Here is a 24311-nt window from a genome sequence, read left to right as displayed (position 1 = left end):
CAATGTATATTGTGGTTGAGTACCTTTTCTAAATTGTACATGTATATATGTTTATTTTTTTATTTTTTGTAGATTTTATTTAAGGAACTAAAACTAAACATTGATCTAGCACCTGACAGCCCTAAAATTCAAAGACATTTAGGTATTGGTTCCACTGCTCGTAGTAGGAAGCTTCCACCTGAGCTCAAAACCAACAAAGAATGTTTGGAAAAAATAATGCATTTACATCCTCTTCCAAAAGCAATTCTTGATTGGAGAAGACTCTCTTTTGCCACAACAAAAGTAATATTGGTTTTTATCCATGTCTGTGTATACTTATATATTTATTAGATCATATATTAATCATGCCTGTTTATAAAATTACTTTTATCATTATTTGTTATAAATTACAGATTATTGTTGTTTATTTTCTTTAAGATTAGAAATTAAAATTTTTCAATTCTTTATTATTTATTTTTTCTTTAAGTGTAATGTTTTATGTGTATGTATCCACATTTTTTGATCAACTTCAATTTAAATATAATATTTTAATGATAATAACTTCAGTTGAAAGGTCTTTTATAATTATTTGTTTCTTGAGAAATAAATATTACTGTTGGTTTTGTGTCATTTGAACATTTTCTTAGTTAATACCTAAATATAAATTTTTATTTATTAAAATGGCTTTATTTAATGATTTTATCCCAGACCAAAAAAATAAACTTAGTTTTTTTAAAATGACAAATTGTTATATTTTGAAAATTAAAAGCTATAATAAATCTTTATTTCATCCTGCCAAAATTTGTATTTCCAATGAAAATTTTGTCGAAAAACAGCTATTTGTCCAGGCTTAAAACTTTTTTGCAACTATGTGTATGTTTTATAAATTATTCTGCTTTCTTTAACTGATTAATGTATCTTTTAAAATTTGAAAGTAAAATATGTGAAAAGGGTCAAGTATGAGCCTTAGAAATTTTTTAATTAAATGTATTTATTTGTCTTATGGTCAAATGAAATTACAAATTTGAGTGCTATACCATATTTTAGTGATGTTTGTGTAACCAATAATTTATTTTACTATCCTGTCTATCTATGTACTGTGGTACATAATTTCTATGTTACCTATTGTTTATTTTAAAACAAATAAATTAAATGTGTCTTTAAATACATATTTAATTTATTCTATGTTGTCTTAATTTTTTTACATGTTTAGAATAAATTTTTTAATTTTATTTTTAGGTGTTAATGCCTTTGTTGAGAAAAAATAAATTTGATTCATGTTTTCAAATGAATCGATTATACAGCAACTGTTACATTTACACATTAACTGGAAGAGTGCACATGCATAACCCCAATTTGCAGTTCATTCCAAAAGATTTCAACATTGAAAATAATGTCAATGTAGTTTCTGATAATAAAGAAAATACCGATGACGATATCCATTGCAGCGAAGAAGATATTTCTCAGTTTGGTGTGAGCTTAAGAAACCTCTTTATTCCTACAAAAGGTCAAATCATTAGTTTACCTATGCTTATATTAATTTATGGATATTATCTAAAACAAAACTTAAAATCCAGTTCATTTGAATTTATCTTTAAGTTCATAAAAATAATTAATGATTAAAGTGGAAATATTTCGTCAGTGTTAGAAAAATGTTGTTTGAAATTCGATTACACATCATGAAATTGTGTAAAACGAACTGTCACGATAGTTGATGAAAATTTTTTAACTAGCAACTTTTATAAAAGAAATTAATAAAGGAATTATTAAGAAAATTAATTAAGGAAAAGTTCAAAAAACACACTTTAGAAAAGAAACTTCTTTTTCATAATTGAAAGGGAATGGTGGTTGATAACTTGGCATGTTTCAAGCACCCTAAGTGCATCACTACTTGTCAGGGCAACACACAGAGGATGAAGTCTTTGTAACAAAACAAAACAAAAAGCAGTTATAAAACATAGACAAGAAAAATTAATTTTTCTTGCATTTACTTGTTTCTAAGTTTACATAGTTCACATTCATACAATATTCTTATTGTTCTGAAATTTCAAAACATCTTGCATTTTTACTCAAACTATCATTATATTTACTTTATTAATAGATTATACTAGACTTGTGCATCTGATAAACTTAAGAAAAATTTTAAAATCGATAATTACTATCCAGTTTAACTTTTGATTTTATGACAAGACTTTCACATTGCTAAATTACCACGCTCATAATTCAAGGGTCTACTTTAAATGTGTTCACTATTATGTTAAAAAATATAAAATGCTTTCTTTTTTTACATATTTATATGTATATTTTTATTGTACTAAATTTTTGCTATCTATATAGCTTTTGTCTTGCTGTTTTATTTATGTGGCGTAGTCAAAGTTCAAGCTAAAAGCAAATGAAAAAATAAAATAAATAAAAAGACATGCTTTAGCATTTCAAGAATACTCTTAATTTTTTTTTATGTAAAGTTAATTTTATTCTTGGTGATACTGTCTAATTTTACACTATTCAATAATACTGCTGTTTCTCAATAGTTGAAAGTATAAAAATTACAAAGTGCATGTATAATAACTTGTTCTTAAATATAAACATAGCTATGATGCATTAAACTAAATTTCAAATCATCTTATTCAAAGTTTATATTTCTAGTAAAAGTTGTTCTTTTAAAAAAGAAATAATTTTTCTCTGTTTTCAAAAAACTTTCATTTGCCTTTATTATTATAAAAAGGGAAAAATATTTCATCATATTTAATTTAACATTGTTTTTTCTTTGTTTCTCTGTTGCTAAGTTTCTCACTGTTTTGTATTTAATTCACTCTTCAGGGTATTTAATTTTTTTGTTACTGTAGGCATATTTTTAACAGTAGCTCTTAGAGCAAAATATTGCTTATATATAAATGCTTTTCCACTCTGCTCAGAATTGAATATGACTCAATAAACTTCTTTCTGTGCTGCTTTTATTTGCTGTAAAAATTTTTGAGCTTATTTAATTTTGTAGTTTTCCATAAATAAGTAACACAAAATTAATCTATAATCCCCTATACAGAGCTTTAATCTTTGCAAAACTTTTTTTCTTTTAGTCAATTATCTCCACAAATTATAGTTATTCTAACTATAACTAATTTTTTCCTTTATAGTAACTTTTTACCATATCATATCTACCTATAACTTCCATAAATAACTATGATAAATTTTTCATAAATAAATATAATCCTTTTTTGTACCAGGAATATATAAACAGACTAATTCATAACGAACATATTATTAGAATATCCCGTTTGATGTGAATATATTTAGATCTTAAAAAAAGGAATGTATAAAAATATGATCAGGAGTTTATTTACAGAATATTTATTTGCATTGTAGAATAGTTAAAAACTGGGTATTTGAAATGATAATAATGTATATTATGAGTTAATTTATCTCTCTATACAATTTTTTTTTTTTTTTTGCAATTCCTTACTAAGTTGCAAATTTGTTAAAATTTTTCTATTTTATGTAGGAAGTGTTTTGTTAGCTGCAGATTATTCTCAGTTGGAACTCCGAATATTAGCTCATTTGTCGGGTGATAAGCAGCTATTAACTTCCCTCAATTCAGGAGATGATGTTTTTAAAAAAATAGCATCTGTTTGGAAAGATGTACCGTTGAAATCTGTTACAAAAGAAATAAGGGAGCAGGCAAAAAAAGTATTGCATAATTTTATTATATATTTTAAAGTTACCACATTCTTCTGTTTATAGATTTTATAGTAGATGTGTTTTAATTTTGAAAATAATATAAACTAAGGACTGAAATCATATAGAGTTTTGTTAATGGACTGCGTCATTTCATAGCTCTCAGTAATTTATTTAGATATATAATTTTTGTAAGTTTTTCCTTTGTATGATCATTTTATGTATATATTTATTAGCTCTTACAAACTTTTGAATATAAGAAACACTTTTGAACATTTGAAAAGCTTAATGGAAGAAGGTTGATTCAATGTGACATTTTTGATAAAATTGAGATTTCTCGGAAAAAGATCATAAATTTTTATTTAACTTTGCAATATAAATTTTTTTTTTTTCGCCCAAGTCTTTAAATTTTGCAGACCTTAGTGTATGAGGGACTCAGTGGATGAAGTTAAAATTGCATTTTGCAACAAACAGTTGTCAAGCAACATTTAAAATCCTTTCTCTTAATAATAAATTAAAATGCCAAAAATGCAAACATTATGACACTCTCAGTTAAGGGCTTATAAATTTCATCTTTTGAAATGTTGTAGACAAGAAATATAGCATGGCATAAACTTTATTTTTGTCAATAAATAAAGTTAAAAGCTAATTGTCTCTAAAATGTAACTCCATTCAGTTCTTTATTTAAATGGTTTTTATCTACATAAGCTGTATTTCACCAATGTTCATGTTTGTATCAAGTTTTCATCAATATATATATATATTAGATTTTTTTTTCATTTTGACACATTTTCTTTAACATTTTATAAATTCAGTTGTGGCAAAAGTTATCTAAAATTAATGAGAAGTAGGTTCAAAGAATATACATTCAGGAAGAAGGCTAGCTTTCATACACTACCTAAAATCGATCTTCTAAGGGCTAGTACAGTCCCTGAGTATATTTGGGGACACATCAGCAAAGTTTTGTCTTTAAATGAATATGCTCTCCCAAATACTGCTAGGGTTGGAAAAGAGAAAAAGTATTTTCTCTTTTTATTTATTGTTGGTCTGTCACTGCATTTTAGTACTATTTATTAACAATACTGTATTAAGATATTTCTTTGAGAATTTTTTTCATATTATCCATTATATCTGTCTGTTAATTTTGGAGTAAAAAAGAGATAATAAAATGGCGGTTAGCTGGAGGCTGCTTACCTAACCAACTGTTTCAGGTGACGTATCTTGTGCCTGTCGCTTTGCTTCTTATTCATATGCACTAAATTTTAGCACATATGATGCTCTGCTAAATCTGAGTATGTTTCTCTTCCTGTAAGTTGTTTTTTTTTTGGTATAGCATCTCATACTCAGTAGTTCCCTATGTTAGTTAAGCATTCGGAGAGCTGGTCTTCTTAGCTTTTCTATATTCTCTGATAGGTCTGTCAAAAGATTTCTTAGTCATAGATATTAAAAACTATCTAGGGTCTTATAGGAATTCTCCCTAAATAGTTTGCTTGTTCCGAAACTTTAAATATATTCAGCGATGTATATGATTTGTATTATATTTACAACAAAATAACCTGTTATAAAGATTCTGTTTTATATAATAGGAAAATATTCTTTCATTTTAATTTCTTAATCACATTGTTTTGTTCTCTTGAAATCTGTCTAAATTTTTGTATAAGTTAGTGGACAAAAGGGGTTTATTATGTAATGTATGAAAGTTTAGTTTTTGTAATAAAAAAATTTTTAGCTCTTTTTGTACATAAAAGAGTCCATATATTAAAATACAGATAGACAAACTATCTCAGCATGATTAAAAGGTATATTATACATTTATAAATAAGGTATACGTTTATGAATTTAGTGTTTTAAAAATATGAAGAAATTCAACGACAATCATCTTCAAAAAATTTTCTCTTGCTTCATAACTCATTCATACTTCTTATTTATCTTCTTTTTTTAATTTGCAAACATTTTCTTAGTCGATGTCAAACGGCTTGTTGACTGAAATCAGTTATCATTTACCAGTTGTTACAATGTTTTTTTTCCAGATATGCTATGGTATAATATATGGAATAAGTGCCAAAACTTTAGCTCAGCATTTGAAATGCACTGAAGAAGAATCCATTGTTTTTATGAAAACTTTCAAAATCTCTTACCCAAGTAAAAATTCTGTAAAAATTTATTATTATATTAAGTAAAATTTTTGTCTAGATGGTAATTATTTTTTCCCTTTCTAGGCCTTGACAGTTATTTTCAGTCTGTCATTAATAACTGTTCAACAAATGGATATATCACAACAATTACCCAACGTCGTCGGTATTTGCCATCAATAAGAAATTCAAGTAAATCACAGAGAGCACAAGCTGAGCGACAAGCAATTAATACTACTATTCAAGGATCAGCTGCTGATTTAATTAAAGCTGCAATGGTTAAAATTGAATATGAATTGAATAAAGCTTTTCCAGAAGTTTCATATCCTCTATCTTCTATAAAAAGTAACAGTAAGTTAATATAAATTTTATACACCTTATATTTCTTTTAGGGGAAAGCTTTTGTTTACCAAACAACATTTGAAAAAATAATAAAATTGTTTTTTTTTTTCTTTTTTTTTTAGTTTAGAGTGTGGAAAATGCAAACTGATTATTAAAAATAATATTTGACAAAAATATATTACTGTGGAAGGATTTCAGAATATTTATTCATTCTTTATTCATTTAATTATCAACTAATTTTCAATTTTTTCTTTATATGTTTCAAATTTTTCAAAATATGTTTGCTATTCCTGAAAAAGTTATAAATGTTTGTGGTAATTGATGGCACTATTTCAAGAATTTATATAAAAGTAAAACCTAACATTTATTAAACAAAAAACTGGGTGAAAAACGAACAATGCCCCAACAACTTCATTTGTTGCCACTCCCACTGCACACCTTGGAAAAAAATAATATTGTACAAAAAGAAATGTGACAGTTCAATTTCTTGATTAAGCAAATAATAATATTAAACAATTAAATTAAAATTCTAACACTAAAATATGTTATGCATAAGCTATTTTATTGTGAATGTGTTAAATAGCTTAATTCTTTAGATCCCTTAGTTCCTTTCAAGAATGAATCAAAAAGTGCATCATAAACTGTTTTAATTATTTTTTAACAAACAATTTACAAAATTATTTTTAAATATTAATTTCTTTTATATTTTATCAATGATAGCACTGATAAAGCAGCCTTTATAAGTAAACCTTTAAAGTAGTTTTCACTTTAGTATACAACTGTATGAATACTTTTTTTTTTTTTTTAATCTCTCATAAATTAAAATTTGTTAGTTTCTGAGTATTTCCCTAAATTTTATGGATTTTTCAATCTACGGTAGAACCTCAATTTAACATCGCTAATCGGACTGGAAGAAAAGTTCATAAGTAACAGGACATCACTATATGAAGGGTATAAAAATTCCTGTGAAAATTAAATTTTTAATGTGTATAAATTTAATAATATTTTGTTAAATAAGTAATGTAGTTTATTTAATAAAGAAGAAACACTTAAATTATTTTACAAAAAAAAAAATCTAACAATTTCAGGGCATCCTTTTCTCTCTCTCTTGTTCTTTATGTCCTTGAGAGTAAAGGTTCAGTTTCTGCAGCACAATTGCTGCTTCATTAAATGATGGTCGAGGTTCCGAAGTTGAACATTCCCAGTTTTCTTCATCACTACTAGGTTCCAAATTTCAGCATAAGGATTTGCGCCTGATCCACAAGTCATCATATCGTTATTACATTAAGAATACTCCATAAAGTCTGTGTCAGAATTCAATTTTGAAATGCTGTCAGTATTTTTCTCGATCAGAAATAATGTAAAACTACTTTTTCTGAAACCATTAATGATACAGTATTTAGATTTTGTCCTGGCGATTGTTTATTTTTTGTTAGATGGTAAAAGTCATGCACGACTCCAACTCATTGGTATTTCTGGGAAATAGTATTAGAGGGTGCTCTAAATACCAGTTTTTTTTTTTTTTTTTACTTTATTGATATTGGAAATGCTGAGAAGACAGAAATCGTTATTTACAGGTGTCATTAAATCCGAGTTATACTGTAGTTAAATGCATAGTTGCAAATGGAACACACATTTTGTGCAGAAATTCTTTCGTAATTTTTAAATTGTTTTCTTGACAAATACTATTAATAAATATTAATGAATAATTTTGATTTGTGTTACAATGTATTGATGTCATTTGAATGAACATTTTCTTTCAACTATGCTGATTTGACCAATAAAATTCGATCATAAATAATTTTAAAAAATTAAGATTTCAAGTGCACTGTTAAAACCCTATACAAATAAAAGTCTTCCACAGAATTCTGATACAAAAATTAGATATAGGTTAAATCTTCTGAAATTTTAAAATTAAATTGATTTTTTTATAAAAATAATAATTTTCAATTTTTAAGAAATTAGGTTAGCAGTTAATTTTATGACATTGTAAGTTTAACTTTTACATTGTAAATTTAAGTTTTACTCGACTTTGTGATTGATTTTTTGAATGACCTTGTAAATAGTGAATACAAAACTGCATTTGACTTGTTCTGCTTATAGGTTAGAGACATGTTTTTTTCTTGCTGAAAATGGTGATTATGAAAGATTCAATTCTATAACTTGATTTTTAAATCCACTCTTGATTTTGTTATATCTAAGTAAATATTTGTTATTCCTAATTTTCACGTTTTACTGTTTTATTTATAAGTCTATCTTATAAATTTCAGATTCTCCCAAACGTAAAAGAAGCCCAAATACCTTTCGAGGAGGGTTCTTAGTTTTACAAATGCATGATGAACTCATATATGAAGTCAATGAAAAGGATTTAAAAACAGTCATTAAAATTGTGAAAAGAGGTATGGAAGAAACTACAAAACTATCTGTTAAGTTGCCTGTACAAATTCGCACTGGGCCAACTTGGGGTTCAATGAAAGATTACTCTTGACAAATCCTTTAAAAAAAATTTAAGTAATCAATTACTTTTACTCACACATATAGAATAGTTTTTTTTCATTATTTTATACTATAGGGCAAAATTAAAAAATCTTGCTATTGACCGGTGGTCAGTTGTACATTTTTAATAGTGCTAAAACATGTTACTTTTTTAAAAATTGAAAAGTGTTGATATTATTAAGGCAATTCTTTTAAAGCATTCCTCAAAATATAGTAAACAAATTACAAGGTTGATTTCTGAAATGTAGAAGTATTTTAAAAACAAATGTGAAATAAAGTAATTCTAAGAATATTACAAAATATCCATTATACAAATTTTGTATTCATTAATTAAATGCATATGGTATGACTGGCAGATAATTTTTCAATCACAATTTGTTATGTTCAGTTGCCCTGTGGGTGGTGACGACCTTTAATTTTGCCCTATATTGTATAAATCTTGTGATATTAAATCATCAATCATTTTACTCAAAACTTATTTATTTTGTTGATTGATAGACTTATTGAAGTAAATTTTTGCATTTGTGCTAATTGACTAACTTATGATGAACTATTACTTGTTTTTTCCTTATTATTATCTGTGATATTGGAATGTAAGAAATATATATTGTACATATTTTGAAATGAATGCATAATTATGTGTATAAAAGTTATTTTTTACAAAATGTGTTTAAAATCTATATTCATAACATAAACATATGATTATTAGATTTCAATATGAAACTTTATTGATTTATTACATCTGACATGATATTTAATATCAAAATATATAAGCTAATAATAGCTTTATAATAGCATACTTCTTATTAAACAAAGAATTAAAATTGTTTAAAAATATCTTTTTATAAAGATTGGTTTAAAGCATTGAAAATCATTTTGACTCAGCATCATAAGATGATAAAATTGAAAACCATCAGTCCTTCTACTTTGTTAATTGGCATATATTGATGGGAAAGGCAATTTTGTAGTTGGTTGTACCCTAAAAGGAATGAAAGCATATTTATTAAATGTTATATTACTGACCAAACTATGATGTCGGAGGTAATAATCAAAAAATCTGTTTCAGAGAAAAGAAAAGGGAAACTTTTTTTAATGATACTTGTTCAGAAAAATGTCAAAAAATATAAACTCATTGATGAAATTTCTTTTAAGCATATTACATACTAAGCATTATGTGGTGTGTTTTTAAAATCAAGATAATTCATAATAAGAAAAAATATATTTATTAGTACTAACCAGTTTTTTTCACTCCATTCAGCACCATTTTCTATTGCATGAAAGGTGTATACAACTCTAGGTTTATCAGTCTTATTTCTGCCACTCTTATGTAAAACTTGTCCATGAATGAGAACACAATCACCTAAATAATAATGTTCATAATTTTAAGAATTTTTTTTTCTTACAAAATGTTATAAAATATTCTTATCTAAAATAGAGTTGTTGTTTTGTACAACTAAAAGTTTTTATCATACATTGAAAAATGCTTTTAAAACATTTGTTTCCTAATAAAACAATGTAAATTTTACTGGTCTGTGTATTTATCTACTACTTATTTATTTGTTACTATATCTATTATATTGAAAACGCATTAGTTGCAGTGTGAATATTTGTTCCTTCCTACATTGCGATTAATCTACTTAGTTTTTAAATCTTCTATCATTTTTGATCCTTTTGAAAGAAAAAGACTTTATTATAGTTCTAATGATAAAAATCAAAGAATATTTTAATTAAATATTAAATCAATTAATCAAAGAATGGCTAACATTTTACTAAAAAAAACTTTTTAGTAGGTTTTATTTATCCCACTTAAATGCATGTCTGATAGTTGAATAAAGGAATAAAATTTAATGGAACCATTTTATATGAAGCTAATGTTATATTTCCTCATTTAAACTGTTATTTGTAGTTTCCAGTCCTTGCTTAATTGCATAAAGAAGTGTTACTAAATTGAAAAAAAATTATTTATTGTTAGAAAATGTTTCATCAGCTAGAATGGAATTTCCCTTGTATAGTTAAGATGATAAGAACACAATAGGTGGTCACTTCAGTAGAGACTTCCTTTTCATTTGTTGCTCTAAACAGGTGTTAGAGATATAGTTTTAGAATTTATTAAATCTTGCTGGCAGTTATACATTGGTGTAAACAAAGTGGGTTTTACCATTCTTTGAGTTTCAAAGGGATTTATTTCATGGTCAAGACTTGTGGTTCTCTCCCGGTGTGCTATTAAATTTTATAAGTTTAAAAAACCTGCTAACACACTAGTGTACAGTGTGTCTTTCTCTAAAATAGAATAATCATTGCTTACTCCAGTGAATAACTCAGAGTTGGTTGCACAATGAGTGCAAAAAGGAAAGGTATGAGTTTATGAAGAAAAAGTCTTGGTAACAATACTTTTCAAAAAATCTCCAACTGAAATAAGTAATGAATTTGGAATTAAGCTTAAAGGATAAAAAAAAATTTAATTTTGAAAGGAATATGCAAGTCATAAAAGCCTAAGTTGAAAGAGAGAAAAATCGAACTTTGATGAATTAAACGGGTATCAAAACAGTCTTTAACTACAGATTTTTGGGGAAGGAATAAAATTATACATATTATAGTACCTATATTATACTTTTCATTAGCATTGATTTTTTTCATATATAACTTTAAATGACATTTATATTTTACTTCTAATGATACTAACTCTGACAGCTTTAATTTTAAATGCTTATTGAGCATAAAATTGAGTTTATTTAATCAAAACATATGCTTTAGATACTATTAAAAAGGAAAAATACATAAAAACTTAGCATTTAAGATTGAATAATCAAAAATTAATCAAATAACTTGCTTTATTGAATAGAGTTGGCTGGACCCAGGATTATTCCTTTAAGTGTGGTTGACTGTATTCATTTTGGGATTTCAATTTTAAAAAAACCTAAAAATAAATACTGATTCACAACTAAAATTACCTTTTTTGGCAGGAATCGGCACATAACCTTCATTATAGAGATCATCTGGTATCTTTCCTTCCATGACTAAGAAAGGATCGTTACCTGGTTTTCTGACATATCTTACATGAATTCCACCTGAAATTAGGAAAAAAATTATTGCATTTAAATTTACTATTTCTTGTTAAAATGTTTGAAAAAGTTTTTTTAGTAAAACTATTAAGAGTAGCAATTTTTTCCTTATTTTTAACTATGAAGTAAGTATTCTAGCAGCTTCAAATCCCATTTTAAGATCCTACACATAAGGTAAGGGCATGTAAATTTTGAAAGTTAAAATTTTTGTTAGAAAATTGATATCTATTATGCTGATAACTTTTTCAAAAATATAATTCAGATGGACACAGAATATATAAAAAAGTTTTAAAGAAATGGAAAGCAGGATTTTATCGAACTCTGTTTTTTGCACAAACAATATAGCTACTACAATTTACAAAAATTTTTAATTCATGTAATTGTAGCACTAAATGAATATCTTCTGAATAATTTATGCAAAATTATTTTGCTACCACTTTTTAAACTTTTGTATGATTGCAAAAATTATGAGTAGATATTTTATGTTTCGAAAAATGTATTTTTGCATAACCCACATACAATGTTATACTACACTTTCTATAAACAAGAATATTTCACAAAACCTAACAAAAATTTATTTATTTCTAAATCTAGTCAGGTATAATAAAAAGCAGCACAACTACCATGTATTAAATTGTAGGCAACTACTAGCATAGCAATATATTTAGTTACCTCTTGTTAGGTTTTATTTTTCTCAACTGAACTAATAAACTACCAGCATTTAAACTATTCATTCCTTTACTAATACCCTGAAAATTACATTTGAATTCAATGGACTATTTAAAATTTTATCTATGGCAATATGTGTTTTATATATTAAATTTTGCAATCTCAAAATTTGAAGTTGTTATTAAAATGATTCCTACTTTTGTGGGATCCTGGCAGATACCATAAGCAGCCATTTTCCAGTGTAGCATCTTCCATTGGTAACCAAATTCCAATGCAGCTTTCTGGCTCAGTGTACAGAAAAGTTGAATCCTGATGAGGACGGACTAAAAATAAATTTTTTAAAGTTATAATTTCTTAGGAATAAGATTTTAAGTAATTCCATAAACATGAGTGATTTAATATCACTAATTATGTTAGGCTTATATTAATACTTTTTCTTTCAAATTACTCATACTATTATGTGGTACAAAATTTTTCTGCGACTAATTTAATGTAATAGTCTAACACTCAATAAACAATGCATATTCTTGCTTAAATTTCAATGTGTAAGGCAAGCTTTCTTTGCTTTGATACTTAGAAACATTTCTGTAGCATCTAAATGCCAAGATTTAATTTAAAAAACAGAAAAAAGTATATCAAACTATCATTATCATATTCAACAAATATTGGCATGTAATAACAAATATTGGTTGTTATATTTATATAACTAAACTCAGCGGCGCGACAGCCCAAGAGGGCCAAGGCCTACTGTGCCCATCTCAGTTTTCATGACCTTGGGCTCTGGGGTGCAGGAGCAGATGTTCCGGTCAGGTGGCCAACCGAACGCGGAACCCCCAGTGTTCAGTTCCCAAGCATGCTTGGTACTCATTTATCGACCCACTGAAGGGATGAAAGGCTGAGTCAACCCTGCCCGGCCGGAGGATCGAACCAGGGGCCTGTGGCACGACAGCGCGAAGCGCTACCACTCAGCCACCGGGCGTCCGTTATATTTATATATAAAAACATAATATATTCCTTTTGTATTTTGTTCAAAAATCAAAAATATTGTCTATAAATTATTATTTATAATCAAAGGTTGTACTTACAAATTTCTCCAATTTCAGGATGCTGAAAGAAAAAAAAAATTTTTTAATACATTAGTTTGTTTTTTTTTCAAAAAGAAAGAGCAATTCTTTCATTAAAAAAATAGTTTTATTTCAAATATTCAGGAAATCAGTGGTCGGAAAAACTTTATTTTTGTAATTGACTACAACTACTTGATTATAAATGTGTTTAACTGCAACAACAAAAACTTTTTTTTTTAATGTAGTGTCTACAAACTACATTCAAAATGTAGTAACTACTACAAGAAGACTAACTTTGCTGAAGAGCCTAATTTACACCAGTTTTTTTTTAATAAAAAAAATAACTGATTTAAACATTACAAATTATGAAGAATATATATTCATTTTAACATGGGTGAATTGGTTATTCAAAACATTTTTTAAGGAATTTTTTCTATTCACCTTCAGCTTTTTTGGCAGTGAATATTTAAGAAATGCTAGGAAATTATCAAATATTTTCAATCTTGTTACGTGTTTAATGCTCATTTATTTCCTCTGAAAAATGAAGTACTTCAAAAATATGTCCCCTTCCATTGAAATAGCATCAACGTTGCATGAAAGTATTGTGCATTTGCATCTAAAGATGTAGCCTAAGATATAAATTGGGTATTATTCATAATGGCTAGTTTAAATGTTAGTAATACGTAAGTCTTATTTAACACTTGGCCACAATGACATTCTCATCACGCCCATTGACAGACCCTTGAAGCAGGGGTCTGTTTAGAAGAAATTTGGGTCCGTTAACGGACCCTTCACAAAATATCTTTTCATAAAAACGTACCCTTCACAAAATATTTTAACTTAAAAACGGACCCTTCACAAAATAATTTATCTTTTAATCGGACCTCTCACAAATTTGTTGATATTCATTATTGTTCTGTTAATCGAATAAACCCTTTTAAGGAAGGGGGAAAGAAAGAATGTAAACGAACTAAATTTTGTCTTCGTCAGACACTTCTTCCCTTATTCGTCCGAAATAAATAATCTGGGCTCATCGGTATAGGCTAAATACCATATATTTGTATGTTGCATCTCTAATTTAGTAGCAGCAATTGCTGTTTATTACTGAAATTTTAATTTTTTTTTAATTATAATTTTACAGTGTTGAGCATAATCTTGTATGTCTTTACAATTTAAAAACTCCTTGAAAAAGCTTTTTGCAATAGCAGAACCTTATTTGCACAAATTCACAAAAGCGGACCCTGGTTGAAAGAATGTGACTTAACGTTTATTTTATATTCACAAATTACGAGTAATTTTTTCACAATTTTAGGTCCTTTCACAAAATGTCTGGGCAGACCCCTGCTTGAAGACTTGTACGAATCAGATTAAAAAAATTAGTTGTGTTCAAACCTTGTTTCTTTATTAAACTAACGTTAAAAGTAGCGGCCAGGAATTGCTACAAACAACTATTTTTTTGTATATCACTACTCAATACACTACTTTTTTGCTGCTTGTCACTTTGGAAGGAACAAGCAAGAGTAGTTGCGCTACTTGTAGCTTGTTACTTCCGACCACTGCATGAGAGGCTATATATCAAACACTAACAGTTAAACGAAAAAGGGAAGGTAAAAAAAAAACATTTGAATTGAGTATAAAAATGTATCAGAAAAATTCTCTCAACACTATTTTCATTATAATTGAAAAAAAATTGTAGATTAATTTGTAAAGCATATATAATAATAGAGAAATGTTTATGTTTAATATTTAAAGTGTTATAATTTTACATATTTAAATTAAATAAATGCATGTTTTTACTTTATATGTTTAGGTAAAATACATATTTTGACTTTATTGATAGAAGTGAAACATTGTTTGAAAATTGAAAATATTACTTACCTTAAATATTAACATGCTTTGACAAATAGCTGGATCCTTGTATTCCAAGGCTCGAAGTAGATCCTGAAATAAACCACATTATTCATCACCAAATATATTTAACATATTACTTAATTTTTAAATAAAGATACATGTTAGGAAAAACAGAAAGAGTAGAAATTGTGAAATTTCTATTGAGTTTACATTTAGCTTGTCAAAAAGAACAATAAGAGTGACTCCATATAAGATTTAAACTTTTCCCAAATTTAAGCACATCTTTTGTTCTTAACAAAGTAAACTTACATTTATTTTATCAAATATGATGCTTAAATGGTCTCCTACAAATTTTAATAATGCTTTAAAATATCATGTTTTTCATTAATTTTGCGTCGATAAAAATAAGTCTATTTTTCTCTTTATTGGTGATAAATGTAGTTAAGATTATGATATTTGTGCAAGGGCAGTACACAGTGGTGTCCTCATCACACCGCTGGTCACTAAATTGTACAGTCTCTATACACTCTAGCCCACAAACACTCTATACACTCTAGCCCAGAAACCCTGTTGCAATGGCACTTTACTTAATAACATTTGCACATATGTAAACTTGCTTGTGCTTTTATTTTTACTATGAGTATTAATCTATTTCTATAGCAATCTATTTGTAAAAAATGATTTTCAGAAGTACTATAAAATTGATACTATTAAAAAAAAAAAAAAAAAAAGAGTCTAATATTTCATACTTTTATTTTTTGATTGAAGGAAATTCTTTTGAAATTGGGATTCCACCAGTGCAAAGCTAAAAATAAAAAGAGGCAAATCTAATTATTCTAGAAAAAATTTGAATTGGATTCAACACAGAACTATGAAAAAATAATTAAATTAAAATTAAACTTGCATTAAGATAAGATTAATTTCATGAAAAGAAAATATGTTACCTAACATCACTGTGCTTCTTATCTCAGATTCTTAAGATAGTATTCATTTTTCTTAAAATATATTAAGAACATATTTTTTAATTTTTCTATTCAACTTTTATCGGTACAAATCGTAAAAGCAAAGTAATAAATCTAAAAAGTATTGAAAAATAAATTTATATTGTAATTTAATATATCATTTAGATAGTAAGAAATTTTTAAAATCTCCAGTTAATAAATTTATAAAAAAATATTTCATAACTGCTGATAAAGTTTCGAAAATAATAGTGTAACAAAAAGTTACAATAAATGGTACTGTAATTTCAACATTGATCAAATTTATTACATTTTATGAATAGGAAAAAAGTTTTTTTCTTACCTGTAAAATTAAAATTGTAGGAAATGTAACTGGTCAGTATAGTTTATTGAGATCTTTATAATTATTATTTATCAATGTTAGGAGTAGTGATTTTAATACCCTCAGATGGGCTATTGAGAACAATTATCAAAAACTTGACAACTATTATCAAAAATAAATTTTGCATTTTTTCAAAACTTTTTTTACGAAAAAATTCTTGTTGAATGTCATAACATACTTCAAACGAATTCAAATTCTTAGTTAATTTTTTTATCTTTATCACATTTCCTTTATTTTCTTATTCACAACTTAAAACATTATAACTGCTGACATAATTCTTATTCACATTATAACTGCTTTTTTTTCAAATTCATATGTACAACATTACTCTCGATCAAAATTTACATTATATTACAAAAATTAGAAAAGAATTTATAAGAAAAAGAACTGTGAATGAAATTTTTTTTTAATATTTATAATACAAAAATTATTGAAAAAAAATTTTGATTTTTCTAAAATTTTATTAGCACAACATGTTCAGTTTTCTGCTTATTTCATGGATATTTTTATTCGACATATTAAGAAATATTTTAAATCCACATTCAAACTTACCATATGCTATTTTATTCAAAGCTTTCTGTTTGTCTTTGACTGTTAAGTTTCCTATGAAAAATAAATACAATTGAGATTCAATTTTTTACTCATTCTATATTCATCAAACTGCTATATTCATCAATCATACTATATTCATCAAACTACTGATAAATTCTCTTACCATCTTCATCAAATGCATCATTTTCAAAGAAATATGCTACTTTGTCTCCCGAGTTGATATAGTACTCTAAATCTTCCTAAAATAACAAAATTAACACTAAAAATAATATTTTTATCTGGTATATATTAATTTTTATTATCGTAAATAATAACTTACTTTTGATTTTGGATTGTTATAAGAAGAATAAACATGCAGATCGTCAGTCATGTGCTTCAGAGCATCGCTCAAACCTTTTTGCATATCATCTAATTCGGATTGATCCAGGAAGTTTTCGATCTTGCAACATCCATTTTTTCGGTACTAAATATTCACATAAAATAGTTTTACTAGTGGATATTGAAAAGCGTAATTTATGATAAGTATTAAAAAGAAAACTAAAAAGTACAATCTAAATAATATATGCCCCTAAAAGTACTATATTTAGTACTATATTTTTTATATATTTTTTTATCAGTTTAATGACATTTAATAGAACTAGTTATGAATATCATAAATGCTACTATTGAATATTAATAGAATCGAAAGTAGTTAGATGTAGAGTTGGACAAAACAAATTATCAAAGTTATTCAAATCAATAGAATCAGCTCACTTCGGTATTTAGAATCATTTGTAGATTCAAATCTTATCAATTTCATTATCAAACCACTTATTGATTCGAATCGGGAATCTATAAGATTCAAATCGAAAAACAAGTGAAGAGTGGTTTGATAATGATTGCGATAAAATCAACCGATTCGAATCAATTGATTTGAATCATATGCAAGTTTGGGATTCGAATCATGGAATCAGTACCCAAACTCAAGCTAAGAGTAGTTATAAATTATAAAAGCAAAAGCAAGCGAATAGCCAAAATTTCTAGGAGATAAAATTGCATATTCTTACACTATCGTCTTTGAAAAATAAAGCTAAAATCAGATCCGTTTTACAAATTTTTATGCCCAATCATGAGAAGTATACTTTCTCCAGAAATATGATAGCAAACTTTTTTTTTAATTTTAAAAAGCTCAGTATGATTCTGACAAACTAATCTATAAAATAGATATTAAGTTGTATAATAAATTAATTGTACCATTAGAGTTAGTGGATTAGCATCATAATGTAGGCAAATTAATTATTTATAAATCTAACGTTATTTAGATAAATTATAATATTTAATGCTAGAATGTAAATCTGCATAACCTCAAATTTGGTAGTATTATTATTATCACTCTTTAATTTTATTGCATGTAAAAACTTTAATTTCAAGTTTTAGTACCTTTAATTATAATAAAATTGACTATAGTTTATATAAGATTATCTCAAACAGAGGTTGCTAAAATCCGGGCTTTTAAGGGAAAAAACCAGCTATGTGGGTCTTTCATGAAAAAGCCAAATTTTACTTGTGGTTAAGTGGTGTAAGTCTTATGGGTTTAGTTTTTTTTTTCTTCATGAAAAGGCATAATTTCTCCTGGAGATAAGTGGGTTTTTTCAAACATATTCTACATGCATACTTATATATATATACTGAATATTATATATAGTATATGCTGAAAAAATATAACTTGATTATTACCAAATAAATTAATTAATAAAAAAAATGGTTGTGAGAATCACTATTTCAGTCGTTTTTCTGCCATCTGTAATGAATTGCATAATGATAAAGTTACTGAAATGATTCTTTGTAAAATGTAAAGCATAATACGTGATTAGTTTTAAATTATTAATAAACATATATTTTGTTTTAAAGTTAATGAATAGAATTTCTAGAAGCATTGTCTGCATTCCTGAATTGAAATACACACATATGCATATTTTGTGGCGCATAGCTTGTTCATTTCTATTTTTCAGTGTATTAATTCTTTAGATGTACAAAAAATTAACATTTATATTAATATTATTTTTGGAATTAGTGTAAAAAGAAAGTAAATTTTAAACAAATGTTTTCTCAGCATTCCATGAAGAACAGCTTTTTTTCTACTTTATTGAACTAGATTTTATCAAGTAAAGTCTAACTTTTCAGCAACATTTTTTAAAAAAATTTATATTTTCGGTCAAAATAAGCTTTATATTTTTTTAATAAAAAGAGAAGCACATTTTCCACAAGAATTCTAAATGTACAATTTTAAAAAAAAACGATTCAGAAAATTTTTAAAAAAAGAGGTTTTAAAAACTTTATTTTTTCCTATAAGAAGATCAGAATAAATTTAAGCAAGCCTTTTATTTCAACTACTGCTTAAAAATTTAGTATAATGTTCTAAGCTTGAAACAGTTTTCTTAGTAAAACAATTTTTTTTCTATTTTACCCTAATTGATGAAAAATTAAAAAATTTTGACAAATGATGAAAAAATTATAGTTTCTTAGCTAAAGTCAGTTCAACATGAGCTAAAGTCAGTTCATATTAAAAGTTTATAACTCTAATAGTTTCTAAATATGCACTGTATAAATTTTATACTAGCGATTTTCATTTAAAAAAAAATTTGTATAATGGTGTAAGCTTAAAACAGTTTTCTTAGTAAAACAAATTTTTTTCATATTTCACTCTGATTTTTGAAAAGTTTAATAAATTGAAGTGATTTAAATTTTTTAGCCCCAGGAGTTAATTTAGTTTTACAAAAAGTTTAGAAGTAAGCAAAATTAAAAAGTCAGTTCAAAATAAAAGTTTTAAGATTCTAATAGTTTCTAAATATGCACTTTAAAAAATTTTCTAGTTACAATTTTCATAGAAAAAATCATAGTATAATGGTGATACAGTTTTCTTAGTAATACGAATTATTTTATATTTTACTCTACTTGGGGAAAATTTTAAAAAATCCAGAGAAATTATTTTTTTTTTGTGGGTGAGTTAATTTAATTTCGCAGAAAGTTTAAAAATAATCGAAGTTAAGAAGTTCGTTCAAAATAAAAGTTTAAAATTCTAACAGTTTCTAAATTATTAAAAATTTTATATTTCCCAGTTACAATTTTCAGAAAAAACTTACCTCTTCAACGACTTTTTGATAATTCACGGAGGAAGGCATATTTTTCGGTTTTTCCTTTTGGACTTCTGCAAGCTTCTTGGTTGGTAGGCCTGTAAATTAATGGAAAATCCATATTAGAAACTTTTATAGTGGGCTCCTTATCCCACAATTCCCAAATCCTATCTTATCATCTGGTCAGCTGCCTAGCTAGAGTAGCAGCTGACATTTGAAAATAATCGAATAGAATTTTCTTTCTCGCTTTTCTCTACAGTACTTTACTGTAAGAATTTCAGTTGGGAAATCGTTTATCTGATTTTATCGTAATACTTAATGCGTTTTATTGTTAAAATATCGAAAGAGGGTGGTGTGTCCAAACTTTTAATTTGAAAATCTTCCTTCGTTCGGTTCAGAAGTAAATTCAGCAAATTTATTTTAATTTTATAGTTAATATATAAAATATGAGATTACTATGGTAGATATTTTGAACGAAATTAAAATAAGATACTTAATTTAATTCCAGAATCAACTTTCAGAAATAATATAAACTATTTTCACAGTTTAATCATTGTTAAAATCTCTCTAAATAAGTGTTGTGAATTTATTTTAAATCATGCATTTTAAATATAATGTTTTTTTTTATTCAAGCTCAAATATTCTGCAAAAATATGTAATAATATATTTGTAGGTACTGTTAAATAAAGGTTGAATGCATGTGTGTATTATCATATTGATAGTAATTAATGCACAAAAAGTTTTTAAGTAATTTTTAGTAAATATTAAGATGTTAGAAGTCACTAAAATTTACTAAATGTTTTTTAAAAATGTCCACAAAATCAGAAAGAATCATTTTATTGATAGTAGGAAAACAACGTAAAAAATTTTCAAAATTTTATTTAGATTGTGCTTTATTTTTTTCACATTGATTATGGAATCAATGTATAAACATAAATCTATTTAAATTAAAACTATCTAAGTGATTAAAATAAAACTTAGAGTTTTTAAGCTTTTATGATTTTCTTCGGAAATCCATGTTTAAAATTTTTTTATGCATTTAATAAACATATCACCTGTATTTTAGCCTTGTATTCCGTACTTTTTGAAGAAATTCTTAGTAGACTAATTTTTTCTCTCATTTTTTTAAATCTTAAATTATTTATTTGATATTATAATAAAGCAACAAATAACTTGCACAAATAACACTGCAATTAAATCTTCTGCAGCTTTTCTTTACGTCCATCATTAAAGTATCTAAAGAACATATTTGTAGTCAGATAAACAACACAAGTTCGTTCTACGCCTGATAACCGTTATCAGAAGATTGTAAGTGCAGAAAATGTTCTCTTTTGATCCGTCTGAAAAGAAAAAAACAATGCATTTAATTTTTAAGTACTATTCAATTTTGACTGTGAAGACGAATTTTTCACTAATTTTATCCTTCTTGATGTAAAGATTTATTTTCCCCAAACAGAAAATTAGAAGCTACACTGTAAAAAATTCCGAATCAAACTATAGTAAAAAGCACCGGTACTTTTTACCGTAAAATCCATTTTACCAGAACATGTTTCATAACAAAAAATCTGATATGCCGTAATTTGTATAGTAATAATTACCGTAAAATTACTGCATCACTGTAATTAAATAAATATTACTATAAACATTACGGTTAAGAAAGACTTTCATTTGTACTACTAATTCTAACATTTCTAATAAAGAAAGTTAATAAGTTTAAAGGCAGTGTTTAAGGATTAAAGGACAGCACACCAAATGAAATGATCACCCATGTTAAAATCTACCTATACAATTGCTTGAAATCATAACATTATTGGTAATCAAAACAGCAGTTTTCAGACGAACGATTTTTAATTTAGAGGGGTTTTTTTTCGAACTAAATGAATTTTTATTATTTATAATCTTTCATTATTTATATTATTTCTGTCTTTATTAATAAGGTTAGCCACTACGCTTCCACCATTTTTTCAAATTTTAACATTCGGCATGTCATTAAATATTTTCATAATGTTTTAAATCATTCAAAAGAACAGACTGTTTTGTTCTACCAGAATCAATTTTTTTTTTCATTTCGAGTTTTTCACATCATCCAAATAAAATGTCATACTGAGAAAAATGAAAATTTTCGGCACCTTCTATTTGCTTTTAATTTAAGTTCTACAGTGTCAAAAGCTGCTCGTGACATTTATGCTATACACGTAGAGGGTGCTATATATGAATAAACTGCTCGTGATATGCTCGTCAATTTTAACAATTGAAATTTTGAGCTCAAAGACGCTCTTTTCTTAAAACGCTGTCCAGTTAATTTACGTGGAGAGCGTTTATATCAGCTTTAGCACGAAAATTCGCATTAAACGAAGAGGAAATTGGCAGTCAAAATTGAATAGTCTACATTTCAAGCCTTTAAAATATTTTAAAAACAGTGGAATCTTTGTTTAGAACCTAATAGAATATACGGATCGCTAAGAATTTTAATAGTAACTTCAAAAACATTCAAATCATAACATTTCCTCTTACTTCAAAATAAAATATTGTAATTTTTTTTTTCAATGTCTATGTAGAATAAGATGATTCAGTGTAATACCGTCAAGAGTGAATTCCTAAATGAAAGAATATGTAGATATTCAAACCAAAAATTTAGATAGAGAATCGTTTGGAAAAAAGATGTTATTTTTAAAACTATTATCTTCGCATTAAGTGGGGTTACGAATTACGTAAACGAAAAATAAAGTTAATTACTGAATGAACAAAAAATTTTCTTTGATTAGAAAAACTTAAACTAATAAAGGAGATAAAAAAAACTATGAATTTAAGTGAAAAAGGAATAAAAAATTGTGCAGAAAAAATTAGACGAGACGTAATAAGAACATCAAAGAGGAAAAAAGCTACCATTTACATTCAAACTATATTCTCTAACTAATCACCTACCCAGAGTAATTATATTAATCAGATTACCTTAATAGTGCAATGTTTCATAAAAAATACAGGAAGCCAAATATTATGTAACTTTCTTGAAGTTAGTAAAGAATTTGTTACAATGAATTATTTTTCTTTACGCAACTAATTACACCGAGAATCACTTATATGCTCGGCATAACCTTTTCACGGCATACTAACTCTAAATGCAGTGAAACATTTTTACAGATAAACGTAACTAATTGACGTTCACTGACATTTATATAATTGTTTTCACTGCATATTAATTTTGTAAGCTAGTTTACATTATTTTCCACGGCATATTAACAACACACCATATAAAACAGCTTTACAATCTAGCAAAATAAACTAAAGCACAATGATAAACGTTGTAAAAAAGCCATGTATATTCCCCCCCCCCCACTGTTTTCGGGACTTCGTGGACAATTTCAGCAGTTTTTATAGATAGACGTAACATATTGATGGGCACTAAGGTTATAGGTTTCATAGAATATAGATTCTGCATGCAGCTATATATTTTTCTTTTCACGGCATATTTACTCATCAAACAATAAAACAATTTTATAAACGAAAAATATAAACTCAAAAACAAAAAAATTAAGTGTTGTATTATTCCTTTTCATTATATTATCACTTTTCTATCAGTAACAGTTTTCCAGATAAACGTAACAAGATGAAGGTCACTGACAATTGTATAATTGCTCACACAGCATCTTAATTTTGCATGCAGTTTATGTTATTTTTTGTAAGGCACATTAACTATGCATGCAGTGACAAATAAATGTTGAGAAGACTGAAATAAAACATCTTTGGATGGAATAAACGTTTGTAATTTAAATATTTCCTTTCAAAGTCTTCAATTTTCATTTAATTTTGCTAAGCGTATACAGGCTGCGTAGCCAAATCTTTCAACAAAAATAAGCACCTTTTAAGTACTTTTTAAGCACTCAAAAAAAATGTAAGCACTATATACATTAACAAAATGCAAAATAATTTTCAAAGACTTTAGATGATCATAAGAAAATAACTAGTTCCTGACAAAGAACATTTTTCTTGATTATATTAGCCGTTATAAAATGATCGAGAGATTTTTCTGTTCGATAT

General features: G+C 26.4%; 2 protein-coding genes across 3 annotated transcripts in view; one reads left to right on the top strand and one right to left on the bottom strand.

Moving 5' to 3' along the window:
• LOC107447954 (DNA polymerase theta) overlaps positions 1-10146 on the top strand; it is a 42772-nt gene extending 32626 nt beyond the window's left edge. For both annotated transcript variants that reach the window (XM_043041353.2, XM_016063006.4), the window contains 6 exons: positions 73-282; positions 1219-1486; positions 3479-3663; positions 5682-5793; positions 5871-6134; positions 8396-10146. In XM_043041353.2, the coding sequence (XP_042897287.1) occupies positions 73-282; positions 1219-1486; positions 3479-3663; positions 5682-5793; positions 5871-6134; positions 8396-8613 (1257 nt within the window). In that variant the 3' untranslated portion in view covers positions 8614-10146. The remainder of the gene's footprint in view (positions 1-72; positions 283-1218; positions 1487-3478; positions 3664-5681; positions 5794-5870; positions 6135-8395) is intronic.
• Positions 9327-23558, bottom strand: LOC107447958 (phytanoyl-CoA dioxygenase domain-containing protein 1). The gene is made up of 12 exons (XM_071182237.1): positions 21329-23558; positions 20283-20371; positions 17480-17623; positions 17324-17399; positions 17161-17211; positions 16017-16072; positions 15295-15357; positions 13438-13459; positions 12550-12675; positions 11573-11689; positions 9858-9981; positions 9327-9600 (listed from the first exon to the last, which is right to left on the bottom strand). The coding sequence occupies exons 2-12, from the start codon at positions 20319-20321 to the stop codon at positions 9552-9554; spliced, it is 867 nt and encodes a 288-aa protein (XP_071038338.1). The 5' UTR covers positions 20322-20371; positions 21329-23558; the 3' UTR covers positions 9327-9551.
• Between the last annotated feature and the right edge of the window lie 753 nt (positions 23559-24311).

Source organism: Parasteatoda tepidariorum, chromosome 1, assembly GCF_043381705.1.
Source record: "Parasteatoda tepidariorum isolate YZ-2023 chromosome 1, CAS_Ptep_4.0, whole genome shotgun sequence".
Classification (NCBI taxonomy): Eukaryota; Metazoa; Arthropoda; class Arachnida; order Araneae; family Theridiidae; genus Parasteatoda; species Parasteatoda tepidariorum.
Note: the sequence above shows the minus strand (reverse complement) of the source record. Positions and strands in the feature narration are given on the sequence as shown.